General features: G+C 42.3%; 1 protein-coding gene across 3 annotated transcripts in view; it reads right to left on the reverse strand.

Moving 5' to 3' along the window:
* Window positions 1-2,950: 2,950 nt before the first annotated feature.
* Window positions 2,951-15,454, reverse strand: part of LOC141092155 (cytochrome P450 3A29-like) — a 224,970-nt gene continuing 212,466 nt past the window's right edge. For all 3 annotated transcript variants that reach the window (XM_073578108.1, XM_073578118.1, XM_073578126.1), the window contains 3 exons: window positions 14,272-14,498; window positions 13,483-13,645; window positions 2,951-3,549 (listed from right to left, as the gene is read on the reverse strand). In XM_073578108.1, coding sequence (XP_073434209.1) covers window positions 3,454-3,549; window positions 13,483-13,645; window positions 14,272-14,498 — 486 coding nt within the window. In that variant the 3' untranslated portion in view covers window positions 2,951-3,453. The remainder of the gene's footprint in view (window positions 3,550-13,482; window positions 13,646-14,271; window positions 14,499-15,454) is intronic.

A 15,454-nucleotide genomic window follows, 5' to 3' on the forward strand; every position in this document is an offset into this window, starting at 1 on the left:
GGTGCTCCAAGCAAAATCCCACCCCGTGGGGTCAGAATGATCACAAGAACGGTGAGCAAAAATCCCAGAACCACGCGGGGGGACCTAGTGAATGAACTGCAGAGAGCTGGGACCAATGTAACAAGGCCTACCATAAGTAACACACTACGCCACCATGGACTCAGATCCTGCAGTGCCAGACGTGTCCCACTGCTTAAGCCTGTACATGTCCGGGCCCGTCTGAAGTTTGCTAGAGAGCATTTGGATGATCCAGAGGAGTTTTGGGAGAATGTCCTATGGTCTGATGAAACCAAACTGGAACTGTTTGGTAGAAACACAACTTGTCGTGTTTGGAGGAAAAAGAATACTGAGTTGCATCCATCAAACACCATACCTACTGTAAAGCATGGTGGTGGAAACATCATGCTTTGGGGCTGTTTCTCTGCAAAGGGGCCAGGAAGACTGATCCGGGTACATGAAAGAATGAATGGGGCCATGTATCGTGAGATTTTGAGTGCAAACCTCCTTCAATCAGCAAGGGCATTGAAGATGAAACGTGGCTGGGTCTTTCAACATGACAATGATCCAAAGCACACTGCCAGGGCAACAAAGGAGTGGCTTCGTAAGAAGCATTTCAAGGTCCTGGAGTGGCCTAGCCAGTCTCCAGATCTCAACCCTATAGAAAACCTTTGGAGGGAGTTGAAAGTCCGTGTTGCCAAGCGAAAAGCCAAAAACATCACTGCTCTAGAGGAGATCTGCATGGAGGAATGGGCCAACATACCAACAACAGTGTGTGGCAACCTTGTGAAGACTTACAGAAAACGTTTGACCTCTGTTATTGCCAACAAAGGATATATCACAAAGTATTGAGATGAAATTTTGTTTCTGACCAAATACTTATTTTCCACCATAATATGCAAATAAAATGAAAAAAAAACAGACAATGTGATTTTCTGGATTTTTTTTTCTCAGTTTGTCTCCCATAGTTGAGGTCTACCTATGATGTAAATTACAGACGCCTCTCATCTTTTTAAGTGGTGGAACTTGCACTATTGCTGACTGACTAAATACTTTTTTTCCCCACTGTAAGTACTTGTGCACGTGCCGTGACTCACTGTAGAGATAACCCCAAGTACAGGTCTGTAACCTCTAATTGCTGTGTCTACCTCCCTCTGTAAAATACTAAAAGACATTGTCCAGTGCTCTTAAAGCTCCAGACCCCAATCACATCTCAGCATCTAAGTGTGAACTGTAACTGCCGTGGACTACCCATGAGAGACTGTTCCTTATTTGTTCCAAGTTATTCCCGTTCCTGCTGAAGTAAAAGCAACTGTTATCCCCGAGACCGGTGTGTGTCATAATTCCTTCGGCCGCGAACACCGTGTGGGGGGGGATAGCAGGGAACATTTGGCCTGGTCATTACAATTATATCCTACAATACAATGGAGTAATGACCCCAGAAATGGATTACACTAAAGTATCAGCCATAATGGTATTTTGAAGATTAAAAAAAAATTTGTTACAAATCTCAAAAAGATAAAAAGTATATCTATACCAATAAACAGATAGTAACATCCAATCACTTGCAGTAATAAAAAAAAGTGGATCAATGTTGCAGCGGCTAAAAAAAAAAAAATTCTGGCATTTTGATTTACCTTCTTCTTATACTGTTCACCAATCGGATTAATTTATTTTATATTTTGATAGATCTTTATACATATATATATATATATATATATATATATATATATATATATATATATATAATTGCTTTAGTTTTAATGGGGCAAAAGGGGGGTGACTTCAACATTTATTTTTTAACACATTTTTTCCTCACTTTTTACTCTACTTGTTAGTTTCCTTAGGGGACTTGAAGCTCTCATCGCTTGTACTATATATAGCAGTACATCAGCACTGCTATGTATAGTGAAAATCATGGTCTCCTATGAACACCAGCTAAATGCTGGCTTTCACAAGAGAACCTTCATGACAAACAGAGGTTTTCAGGAGACCACTAGCTGTCATGATAACCTATCGGTTACCTGCAATCACGTCATGTGGAATATCGCGCCCACCTGCCAGAGCTCATTAAATGCTGCTATCAGAGATTGGCGCTCCTTCCCTTGCAAGCCCTGCCGTGTGACTAAACAGTAGTTTTCTCCCACTTATTGACATATTCAGGAGAAATTGTACAACACATATTGTACAGGCCATTTTCTCCTGTTACCCTTGTGAAAATGAAAAATTTGGGGCAAAACCAACATTTTTGCTGGAAAAATGTATTTTTTCATTTTCATGACTCAAAGTTATAAAATTCTGTAATGTACATGTGGGTTCAGGATGCTCACCAAACCTCTAGATAAATTCCTTAAGGGGTGTAATTTCCAACATGTGGCCACTTGTGGAGGGTTTATACTGTTTAGGCACATCAGGGGCTTACCAAACACAACATGGCGTCTGCTATCTATTCCAGACAATTTTGCGCTCCAAGTGTCAAATGATGCTCCTTCCCTTCTGAGCCCTGCCGTGCGCCCAAATAGTAGTTTTCCACCACATATGAAGTATTGTCATACTCAGGAGAAATTCCACAACAAATTGTATATTCCATTTTCTCCTGTTACCCTTGTGAAAATGAAAAACTTGGGGCAAAACCAACATTTTTGTAGGAAAAAGTAAAATTTGCATTTTTTCCTTCCACCTTGCTTTAATTTTTGTGAAGCACCTGAAGGATTAATAAAGCTTTTGCATGTGGATTTAAGCAATTTACAAGGGGTACTGTTTTTACAATGGTGCCACTTTTGGGTATTTTCTTTCATAAAGGCCCCTCAAAGTCACTTCAAAGGTGATGTGATCGCTACAAAAATTGTTTTTGTAAATTTTGTCGGAAAATTGAGAGATGGCTTCTAACCATGATAACATCTTAACCAAAAAAAATTATGTTTGCAAAAATGATGCAAATGTAAAATACACATGTGGGAAATGTTATTTATTAACGATTTTGTGTGACATAAATATCTAGTTTAAGAGCACAACAATTGAAAGTTGAAAAATTTTCAACAAAATATCAGGCTAAAATTTATCACTAACATGAAGTACAATGTGTCGCAAAAAAACATTCTCAGAATCATTGGGATCTGTTGAAGCGTTCCAGAGTTATTGCCTCATAAAGTGACACTGATAAGCATTTATTATTTTACAAAAGATCAGTATTATTTATTTTCCTTATAGTAATCAGAGTGTGGTTAGTGATGTGTAGATGGTAACAACTCGTTCTACAATTTCATATAGACCAGTAAGTGGCTGTAAGAAGCTTTACACATGTGCTGCTATTAACTGTACATGCTGCAATTGGAAACCATGACATTTTACGACAGCGGTATTGAAATATTTTCTGATTATAATGTATTCCTGTCAACTCGTTTGTACTCCGTTTAGTATCGATATCGGTGTCCCATATATAGCGGTCTTCAGCATCTAACTTTCAGTCTTCGGGGCTTCTCTAGGCACCAGGTTGAGTATAACAGGTTTTGTTGCTTTTAGGAATCCTCGGCTGTCAATTTCAAGAGGGATCTGTAAAATTAAATTTATCAGGTTAAGGGTAGGTTCACATGAGTGTACAAAAAAATATTTATATTTTCATCCAGAAAAGTGGGACAGTTTATTTCTCACTTATCCATGTGCTGTCCATATAGAATCCGTTTTTTTACAGCAGCTATTAATCATTTACAGGACCATTTACAGTTTCCTAAATTACAGAATGGTAATGAAGCCAAAAGACAATGGACGCCATACTGTGGCTCAATATGGCATATGATGATTTTTTTATGCACCCATAGACTTGTATGGGCAAGTGTAATTCTATTTTTGCAAGAAACTAGTCCATGAAGCCATTTGTTTCACACACAGTGAAAAACAAAATCGCTCATCTGCGCTGGTTCATTGAATAACATGGATAGGGATGTGTAAAACCTTTCCAGGTATATCTTTTTGTCTGTATTTGATGCTCACTTGCTGTGAAATTCATATATAAATTAATATGCAAATTAACTTTGCAAGTGCCCTGGTGGGCTTATAAGTGTAGTTGCAGTCCCCGACTCCTATTCGCTTCTCCTTCTGGCATTATCCCCCAGGTATATATGCATCCTTTGTAGGGTTTAACCCTAGCCTACAGTACTTATGCTAACCTAAAGAAAATGTTACAGACGGACATATTCCCATTCTTCTCAAACTGTTTCTCAGGAGCGCACTGCTCCCTTGCCTCCCGCTTGACGGGAGTAGGTGTACCCCTGAAAATTAACAGTACAGGTTGGTAGCATGAATGTGCAACTAGCCTGCACTGCACACTCTCCTATTCTCCAAGTGGAGACAGATTTACTGCCGAAGGGGTAAGGCAGGGACACCAGATCCAGCGATCCGACCAACTTTAGAACAGTGCTTGCAAGATTTAAAACAGGTGAAGACAGCCTTAGATTCTTTCATGTGACACTCTAATTAAACTTTGATCGGAGTTTGATCAGAGTGTCAGCATACTGTAATCATCTGAGAGAATCGGGGCACATTGTATGGAGAAGATGGAGAACAAAATTTCTCCACTGTATCAGTGTTCGGAAATCGGACTGCACTCAGATATCATCCGTGCAGTTTGATGATTTCCACTCGTTGACTTGCATGTGTAAGGTGACCGGATGCAACATGCAGACAGGGACAAGGCAGAAGTAATCAATTAAACTGTTTATTTCTCTAGGGTGGTGGGAAATTGTGGTAACTATAGTAACAGTGAATAATACAAAGCAGCTTAATTACAGCATGAAATATGCAATAAAGATATACAATGAATCCTCAGGATCACTCTAAATATTGCAACAGTCTCTTGTTATATAGTCTTCTAACTTTCTAACAGGGGTAATGATCCCGGTGCAACAAAGTGGCATGGGGTGGTAGTCATGGGCGAGTCCACTAGGTCACAGTCAGTGAGCGCCCTGGCCCATTGCACATGTAAAGACAGTTCAGGTCCCAGCCCTATGGCACAGTTGGTTACCTCTGACACATGGTTGTTCTCCATTCCAGAACGGCATCCTCTGGATACACCACACATAACACTTCGGTTCCAACAGTGGCAAACTTTTTAATAATGATGAAGTAAAGAAGATAACAATTCCTGAGTTGTCCCTATTCTGTTATTCTGTTCCATCAGCTTCCATCCGGTTCCCAGGAGCAACCAGTCTTTTGATAGGCACTTGCACAGTCCTAGTGCCCGTTCCTACTGCCTGGCAGTCCTGTGGTAGTCCTTTCTTCCCTCCAGGGGTATATTCTGCTCTCAAGCAGGCAGAGCATCCTGCCCTGGGCAAACCTGCCCGGGCACTGACTCAGAAACAGGAACTTCCTCTGTCTCTGAGGCTGCTAATCCAGCCCCCTGTTTAACCACTACTGTCTCTGAACTAGTCATGTCCAATACAGGGCAATATAATACAAACACAGGAAATAAGGTAAACATCACACAGTACACCAATAAAACAGTAGTTAATAACAGAAATACGTTAATACATAGCCAAACTATCAGAACACAGCATGGGGGACACGTGCCTGCCATAAAGGAGAGAGGGAGCAACTGAGGGTCCCCGCCACCTCCTTACACCAGTACTATGAGAATCACCGTACTGCTTCTTCCTTATCACAGGCTCCGCAAGTCTTCCTAACAAAGTCTAACAAGGCTCTTTGAGCCACCTTTGCTTTAATCAGCCCCTGCCCTGTCTGTTGTATTAGACCAGGCCAACCCCTGTACCATATGTCAGTGCTGGAAGGAACTGTCTGGCTCACTCACGCCTCCTGTTCACCATCACAAGCGTCCACCCCCGAGCAGAGTTTCCTCACGGATCTTTGGTGCTTGACCGAATAACCCACGTACCTGGTGGGATGAAGACCTACAAAAGACAAAATGAAAAAAACCCTGCTATAATTAAATAAGTAAAAAGCAAAAGTGCATTTAAATCATACAGAGTTCTTAGTAATACTGTATTTGATCAAACATAGCATAAAACCACAGAGTCACCTTGTCGATGGTGGGACGGCTTTTATGCTATGTTTGATCAAATACAGTATTACTAAGAACTCTGTAAGATTTAAATGCACTTTTGCTTTTTACTTATTTAATTATAGCAGGGTTTTTTTCATTTTGTCTTTTGTAGGTTTTGTATGCTTTTTGGCTATGTGAACATGCATTTATATGCTGCATGTGTACCAACTCAAACTAAGCTCAATTTTTGTGTTTTTTCTTTGTATTTTTGCATTCTGTGCAAGCTGGGGTGTGACCTCCTTCTCCTGAGCTGGAAATTGTATTTAAAGGCTTCCCCTGACTGGTGTCTGGTGGTTGGGACCCGATCCTTGTCTGCCCTTATTCACACAGATGTCAACTTTGACATATGATAAGGTTACTAATACTAGACAGTGTAGGACCACCCCGATCACAGAGTCACCTTGTCGATGGTGGGACGGCTTTTATGCCATGTTTGATCAAATACAGTATTACTAAGAACTCTGTATGATTTAAATGCACTTTTGATTTTTACTTATTTAATTATAGAATGGTTTTTTTTTTTATTTTGTCTTCTGTAGGTTTTGTATGCTTTTTGGCCATGAGAACATGCATTTATATGCTGCATGTGTACCAACTCAAACCAAGCTCAATTTTTGTATTTTTTCTGGTGGGATGAAGGCTGGTCCTCGGACTGGCTTTGACTGGTGTTGTCTGGGCCTCCAGTTTCGATCAGTGCAGGTATTGACTGGGGCAGGTCTGGTCTCTGGGCCTTGACGAGCATAGTATGGTTTCCAAAGCTTCCCTGGCGCAGGTCTGGTCTCTGGGCCTTGACTGGCATCATCTGGGTTCTGGAACTTATCTGGCCCCGACTGGGTTCTGCTGCCAGGCACACCACTGTCCGCTGGTTCATGCTTCCTGCCATGGCCCGACCCCCTGACCTCAGTGTCTTTCTTGACGTATGTCCTGACATCTCTTCTCTTGGTGCCAAATCCACTCTCATTCTAGCGCTCTGAACTTTTATACCAGGGAACTACATCATCAAGGTCATCTGACTCTGTGTTCCATCCACACTTGTGCCTGCAGAACCTCTCTTCTGGGTCAGTTTCGCAGGGTCCCGTTTGGACAGTCAATGGAAGTCCTCACACAAAAATGCCACAAAGCGCTGGGTATTCTCATCCTTTATGTCACGCCCTCTTACACATGGCCGACTGCAAACCGATAATAGGATCAAACCTGCACATACTATGATTTTTTCCTCAGATCATCTCGATCATAGGAAAAAAATCGGTTACCTGCGCGGCCTCATATAATAACATTGATTATAGTGCAATCTGATGTTTGTCGAATCACACACGGACAAAAGATACGGTGGTGTGAGCGAGCCCTAAAGAAATTTACTTGTACTGTGGAGGTAGCCATTATCCTAGGGAACAAGCTATAAATTATAGAATTAATAATCCGACTTGCACGGACCTTCTGTTTGAATTCCTCATCATACACAATATCTCTGCTCACTGTCACTGGATAAAAAGTCAAACAACCAAATGGCTAAGTTCACATTAGATGTTTTTGAAGCTTTTTTTACGCATTTTTATGCAAATTTTCTGCTGCGTTTTACAGTACCAGCAAAGTCTATGAGATTTCAGAAATCTCATGCACACACCCTGTTTTTTTGTGATCAGGGTTTTGTGCTTTGCATGTTTTTTTGCACAATGGAGCATGTCAATTCTTTCAGCGTTTTTCACCCATTAAAATGAATGGGTGGTGAAAAAAACATTGAAAAAATGCACCAAAAATGCAGATGTCAGGTTTTGCTGTGTTTTTTTTGTGCCAAAACCTGATTCTATAGAATAGGACTAACACTAAACTTTATCAGCATGCACAAGAGACAAATCTAACATGCCAAAACCGCGGTAAAAAAAACGCAAGAAAACCCAAGGAAAACATGCTTTTTTCTGCACCTTCTTTTCTGCCAAGAGATTAGGTTTTGCTGCAGAAAAAAAACGCCTAGTGTGAACTTACCCTAATATAACTGATGGTTTGCTGAAATATACTGCTCAAAAACATAAAGGGAACACAAACAGCCTGTTGCAAATGGAATAGTGTTCACTTTATTTTTTTGAGCAGTATATATTCAGTAGAGGATATCTTTTGTGAGACAAACTCATAGCATACATCTACTTTTTTATTGTTTTGTTTTTATGGATAAAGACATGATTTATCAGTCTGGAGTCCTGAATGTTTGGCCCACAGGTGATTATGTAGTCCAGTGTTTCACAAACTTTTCAACTTTGAGGTACCCCTGATGAAAAAAATTACCCCAAAGTACCCTCAGGGTATGTTTCTGCGTTCAGTATTTGCTGCGGATTGGAACATGCGTACAGCTGCAGCGTCCAATCTGCAGCGGCTAGATGTTACAGCATAGTGGATGGGATTTTATGAAATCCCATCTCCACTATTCGTTCAAAGATGCAGGTGGCAGACCTACGTATACGCACATGCGGTGCGTCTTTACAGACCGCAGCATTTCTATTTATTTTGCGGAGACGCTCAGTCTCCGCAAGAAAAATATCACAATTGGTGCAGAATATCACAATTGGTGCAGAATACAACCAGAGGAGCAGCACTTTTAGACCTAATACTATCTAATAGACCTGACAGAGTAACAAATCTGCAGGTGGTTGGGCATTTAGGAAATAGCAACCACAATATTGTACAGTTTCACTTGTCTTTCGCTTGGGGGACTTGTCAGGGAGTCATGTAATAAGGACCGTGTCAGGTGTACCTTTCCTGCAAAAGTTCCGGAATGGTCGGGGCTGTCACCAATGTTGCACAGGTGAAAGCTAAAAGCCCCGGACTGACCTTTTGCACCCTCTGGCAGGGAACGCGATTAAGCTGAAAGAGCCACAGCGTGTGGGAAAGCAGGCAGTTTCGGCGGGAACATGCAGCGCGCAGGGCGACCGTCTGAGTGCTTTGACCGCAGGGGTTAGTCACAGAGCCGGCCTAAGACTGAGGCTTCAGCGATACTGAGAGTCAAGCAGCAGAGAGTGGTACGGACACGCAACATGATACCGCTGACGCCACTGCCATCACTGACCGTGAGTGACAAGGTCCCTTGTGAAATTGTAAAAACGCACCTTAGCCGGCAAGGAAGCAGGGTCATCCCCTGTGAACTTAGGCCAGATAAGCTTGCGCACAACCGCCGTGCAGCATTTGCCTCTGCATGGGGAAGAGACTTTCTTCTTCCTCCACCCTTCGTTCCTCCGGACTCAGGACCCCTCGCCAGGACTATGAGGATTCATCGCCCTCGCCAGGATCCATGATGCCTACTTCTTCCAAGACATCGCAAGACTCTGTATGCGTCAGGGCCTTGGCGCCAACATTTGCACCCAGGACTACTGAAAGTCGCTGGTTTGATAAGTTTATTTACTTTTGAACTGTTTGCCTATTTACCTGATTCTGCCCAACATTCTTGTTATAGCACCCCTGTTGAACCTGCCTTCTCTTCCCCACTTCTGCCTGTGTGGAGTATCCACTTTGTGATTAAACTCCCTTTAACCCTTGCTCTGCCTTGGTCCATTACTGCATCCCACGTTCCTGTTTGAACCCTTCACTTGGCATAGTCAGCAGGATGCAGTCCACACGTATTGGCGAGGCAGACCAAGCGTCTGGGGAGGGCCCTAGGTCCACTATCTCCCTGGGGGCAATGTTAAACAATCTTCCGAAGTTTAATGGGAGCAACACCATGTGGAGTTGGACTGAGCGTATTAGAGGGATGATGAGAATGCACCCCATGGTTCCTTTGGAAGGAGAGGCGAGGGATTCAGTGATGCTGCGACCCCCTCGGGAATGGGATACCTTTGACAAATTACTGCGCATACGTGTAGGAGAGTTGTGCATGCAGCTGTTTAGCCGGGTTCAAAGAGAAGGGGAGATAGTGACGCAGTACATGAACGTACTACAAGAGATTCACACTGTCATAGTCAGAAAAGACGGCGTGGGGGTGGGCCCAACTGACGTAGTGCAGAGAAATCAGTTGGTGACCGGCATGAGAGACGTGGTGTTAAAGCAGGGCCTGTGGGAGCGCTTGCGAGTGAACCCACGCATGACTTTTGCAGAGATTGCAAGGAGTGGCATGTGCGCGCGAGCAAGAGCAGGGGGTGACAGTCCCGAAGCCCAAGGTCCGGAGCGGGGAGGAGTCTGTGAATCTAATCACCGAACCAGGTTGTGTGGAAGACTTGCGGAAGGAGATCCAAGTCATGAGGGAAAACCTGACTGAAACTAAAAGGAAGGTGACCTCGCTCAGTACCCCTCGGGGGCAGAGCTGTCTCAGAATCACGACTACGGGGTGGAAGAATGTCCCGTCGGGACAAGCCCTGTACATGTTACCTCTGCGGAGAGCTTGGACACGTAGCCTGAGTTTGCCCACAACATGGACGGCCACTTCAGCGCCCCCCATTAAACTAGGAGGCTCTGAGGTTGGGGGACGCCGCCCGGAGCCAGAACAGTCAAAAAGGAGAACCACAGTAAAATATCGATATTTGCAGATGACACAAAACTATGTAAAGCAGTCAATGAAAGAGAAGATAGTATTCTGCTACAGATGGATCTGGATAAGTTGGAAACTTGGGCAGATGCGGTTTAACAATGATAAATGTAAGGTTATACACATGGGAAGAAGGAATCAATATCACCATTACACACTGAATGGGAAACCACTGGGTAAATCTGACATGGAGAAGGACTTAGGGATCCTAGTTAATGATAAACTTACCTGGAGCAGCCAGTGCCAGGCAGTGGCTGCCAAGGCAAATAGGATCATGGGGTGTATTAAAAGAGGGCTGCCTACACATGATGAGAGCATTATACTGCCTCTGTAGAAATCCCTGGTTAGACCTCACATGGAGTACTGTGTACAGTTTTGGGCACTGTTGCTCAGGAAGGATATAATGGAACTAGAGTGAGTACAAAGAAGGGCAACAAAATTAATAAAGGGAATGAGGAACTACAATACCCAGAGAGATTAACAAAATTAGGATTATTTAGTCTAGAAAAAAGACGACTGAGGGGCAATCTAATAACCATGCATAAGTATATAAGGGGACAATACAAATATCTCTCTGAGGATTTGTTTATACCAAGGAACGTGCCGGTCACAAGGGGACATTCTCTGCGTCTGGAGGAGAGAAGGTTTTTCCACCAACATAGAAGAGGATTCTTTACTGGTAGGGCAATGAGAATCTGGAATTCCTTGCCTGAGGAGATGGTGATGGCGAACTTAGTCAAGGGGTTCAAGAGAAGTCTGGATGTCTTCCTGGAGTGTAACAATATTGTGTCTTACTCTTATTAGATTCTTTAGAAGGACGTAGATCTGGGGATTTATACTGATGGCATATAGGCTGAACTGGATGTAAAAATGTCTTTTTTTGGCTTTGCTAACTATGTTACTATGTATGTTACTATGTATAGGATGCGGTGATTCCGCATGTGTTCAATGAACACATGTGGAATCACCGAGCGTACAAAAGCCGGCAGCACTTTGGGCGTAGCTGCGTCCAAAGCACTGCCAATACTGAACATGGAGAAATACCCTAACAGATAATTTTTGTACAAGTGACCAAAATACAAACACACTAAACCCTTAATGTCAAAAAACATATGAAGTATCTCCTGTATACTGCATATAAAAATATATATAGAATACATACAGTGCCTTGCGAAAGTCTTCGGCTCCCTGGAACTTTTCAACCTTTTCCCATATATCATGCTTCAAACATAAAGATACTAAATGTAAATTTTTGGTGAAGAATCAACAAGTGGACCACAATTGTAAAGTTGAAAGAAATTTATTGGTTATTTTAAATTTTTGTGGAAAGCCAAAAAGTGAAAAGTGAGGCGTGCAATATTATCCGGCCCCTTTACTTTCAGTGCAGCAAACTCACTCCAGAAGTTCATTGTGGATCTCTGAATGATCCAATGTTGTCCTAAATGACTAATGATGATAAATATAATCCACCTGTGTGTAATCAAGTCTCCATATAAATGTACCTGCTCTGTGATAGTATCGGGGTTCTGTTTGAAGCACAGAGAGCATCATGAAGACCAAGGAACACAACAGGCAGGTCCGTGATACTGTTGTGGAGAAGTTTAAAGCCAGATTTGGATACAAAATGATTTCCAAAACTTTAAACATCCCAAGGAGCACAATGCAAGCAATCATTTTGAAATGGAAGGAGTATCATACCACTGCAAATCTACCAAGACCCGGCCGTCCCTCTATCCTTTCATCACAAACAAGGAGAAGACTGATCAGAGATGCAGCCAAGAGGCCCATGATCACTCTGGATGAACTGCAGAGATCTACAGCTGAGGTGGCAAAGTCTGTCCATAGGACAACAATCAGTCGTACACTGCTCAAATGTGGCCTTTATGGATGAGTGGCAAGAAGAAAGCCATTTCTCAAAGATATACATAAAAAGTGTCCTTTAAAGTTTGCAACAAGCCACATACCAAACATGTGGAAGAAGGTGCTCTGGTCAGATGAAACCAAAATCGAACTTTTTGGCAACAATGCCAAATGATATGTTTGGCGTAAAGGCAACACAGCTCATCACCCTGAACACACCATCCCCATTGTCAAACATGGTGGTAGCAGCATCATGGTTTGGGCCTTCTTTTCTTCAGCAGGGACAGGGAAGATGGTTAAAATTGATGGGAAGATGGATGGAGCCAAATACAGGACCATTCTTGAAGAAAACCTGTTGGAGTCTGCAAAAGACCTGAGACTGGGATGGAGATTTGTCTTCCAACAAGACAATGATCCCAAACATAAAGCAAAATCTACAATGGAATGGTTCATAAATAAACGTATCCAGGTGTTAGAATGGCCAAGTCAAAGTGCAGACCTGAATCCAATCGAGAATCTGTGGAAAGAGCTGAAAATTGCTGTTCACAAATGATCTCCATCCAACCTCACTGAGCTCGAGCTGTTTGCCGAGGAAGAATGGGCAAGAATTTCAGTCTCTCAATGTACAAAACTGATAGAGACATACCCCAAGCGACTTGCAGCTGTAATCACAGCAAAAGGTGGCGCAACAAAGTATTAAGTTAAAGGGGCCGAATAATATTGCACGCCCCACTTTTCAGTTTTTGAATTTCCACAAAAATGTAAAATAACCAATAAATTTCATTCAACTTTACACTTGTGTCCCACTTACATTTACATTTGGTATCTTTATGTTTGAAGCATGATATGTTGGAAAAGGTTGAAAAGCTCCAGGGGGCCAAATACTTTTGCAAGGCACTGTAAAAAAATTTATACTCAGTGCCCCCTGAAGGGGCACCCCACTGAATATATGTGGAAATAAAATATAGACCGTGCCCCCGAATACATGCTGCATATATATATATATATATATATATATATATATATACACAAACACACACATATTTATATATACTGTACTTACTGGAGTGTCCTTGCACGGTCGGAAAGAGAAGTTCTGCAGTAGCAGGGAGATGACTGATTTCATACTGATCATGGCAAATCGCATCCCTATGCAGTTCCGTGGTCCAGCTCCAAAGGGTAGGAAGGTGTAGGGGTCTAGTGTCTCCCTGATCTCTTTACTAAATCTGTGCATGAAAAGGATATAGCACAAAACATAAAAAAAGTGAATACTGTATGACCAGCTTAACATTTCAATTATACTGTAGTGTAAACACCTCCAAAAACATTAGAGTAAAGCTTTCAGAACCCATCGATTGCAGCAGAATTAGGAGTCTATTTAATATGATGGAGTTTTTCTCTTTATACTCACTGGCACCGATACATCATTGCCTTTGCACCTTTTTTTTTGTCTAGTGATTTCTGCCTTGTTTTGTTTTTGCACTATATTTTATATGTGCTTGTCTGGATTTTTTTTCCACTTTTCATGGACAGAGTTTGGCAATTCCAGATGTTTTTTCCTGATTTTTAAGAATTCACAAAATTTGGCGCAGCTTCACTTCAGTCCCCCCGGTGTATTTTTGTATACGCCCAAAATCTGAAACTACTTTTGCACCAAAAATCCCAAATGAAGTTCAAGACAGGAAAAAAGACCACTTTTCCCATAGTCCCAAATTGCGTGTGTCATTTTGATGAAATTAAAAAAATTACAACAAATACTATAAGGCAAAAACGAAAAGGATTTAAAAAAAAATATCAATGATGAATTGGGGCTCTTATGCTTTCCCAAATAACACCCCCACATATATGATACCTTTCAGGTCGGAATTCCTCTGGATCAAACCAAAGCTCAGGGTCACGGTGCAGCACAAAGACTGGGATAACAGTCACAACGTCTTTTGGGATAGTCACTCCATTTATCTCAGTTGTGATCTTGCAAACACGTTCAATTCTCCCAGCTACAGGGTAGAGTCTTAAGGTTTCTTGAATTACCATATCAAGGTACTCCATCTGCATCAGAGCTTCATATGTCGGAGGAGCCTGAAGACAATGAATGCATTGAATACTTTGTTTCTTCAAATTTGGTGTACCCGAGCTCAAATTCGAATGTAATGTCGTATTTTTCAGATTATAAGACGCACTTTTTTTCCGCAAATTTGTGGGGGAAATGGGGGTGCGCTTTGTAATACAAATGTAGCTTACCGGCTAAGGTGGAGTAGGGTCCCAAGGTCGATGCTGCAGGATGCTTCTGGTGGCGGTGGAAAGAGTGGGGTAATGCTGCAGGTCCCAGGCTGGTACTTTCCATGCGGTGGACTCCAGGAAAATGGCCGCTGGAAGCGGCGCATGCATGGAAAGAGATCTCGGCATCCAGATCTCGTCTCCCAAGATCTTGGCCCCCGAGATCTCAATTACGCGTGCACCGTCTCCGTCAGCCATTTTACCGGAGTCCACTGCATTGAAAATCAAGGGGCTACGGGCTTTCACAAAATGTCGGCTAAGGCCACGCACTGCCAAACACCACTTCTTACCAGCCTGGGACTCGCAGCATCTCCTGCCTCTGCTAGCTTCCTGTAGCAGCAACCCTGCCACGTGGGGCTCCACTACCGCCCCCCCAGGTAAAGGCAGATTAAAAGATGCACCACCATTTTATTAAATAATGGTTTTCCTGTTCTCTTCCCCAAACTTTGGGGTGCGTTTTATAATTCAGTGTGTCTTATAATCAACAAAATACTGTAATCAGTCATTCATAAATTTCCACCACATTCACCAATCATAGCAAGTTATTACAAGGCATGTTATTAGTAATTCATTTTCCGTGAGGCGTGTTTTGTAATTTTGACCATTATTATGTCTATTCTGGCTTTAATGTGGAAGTTTGCTTAGAATCTTGAAACGCAACATCCGAACAAGCTCTTACAGCAGAAAACATTGAGCAGGTCATGTCTAACTGGAATAATATTTAGCTTCTTGAGAGAAGACGATAATTCTTTTCATTA

This window comes from Dendrobates tinctorius, unplaced genomic scaffold, assembly GCF_039654945.1.
Source record: "Dendrobates tinctorius isolate UK_male_01 unplaced genomic scaffold, ASM3965494v1 ptg000008l, whole genome shotgun sequence".
Lineage (NCBI taxonomy): Eukaryota > Metazoa > Chordata > Amphibia > Anura > Dendrobatidae > Dendrobates > Dendrobates tinctorius.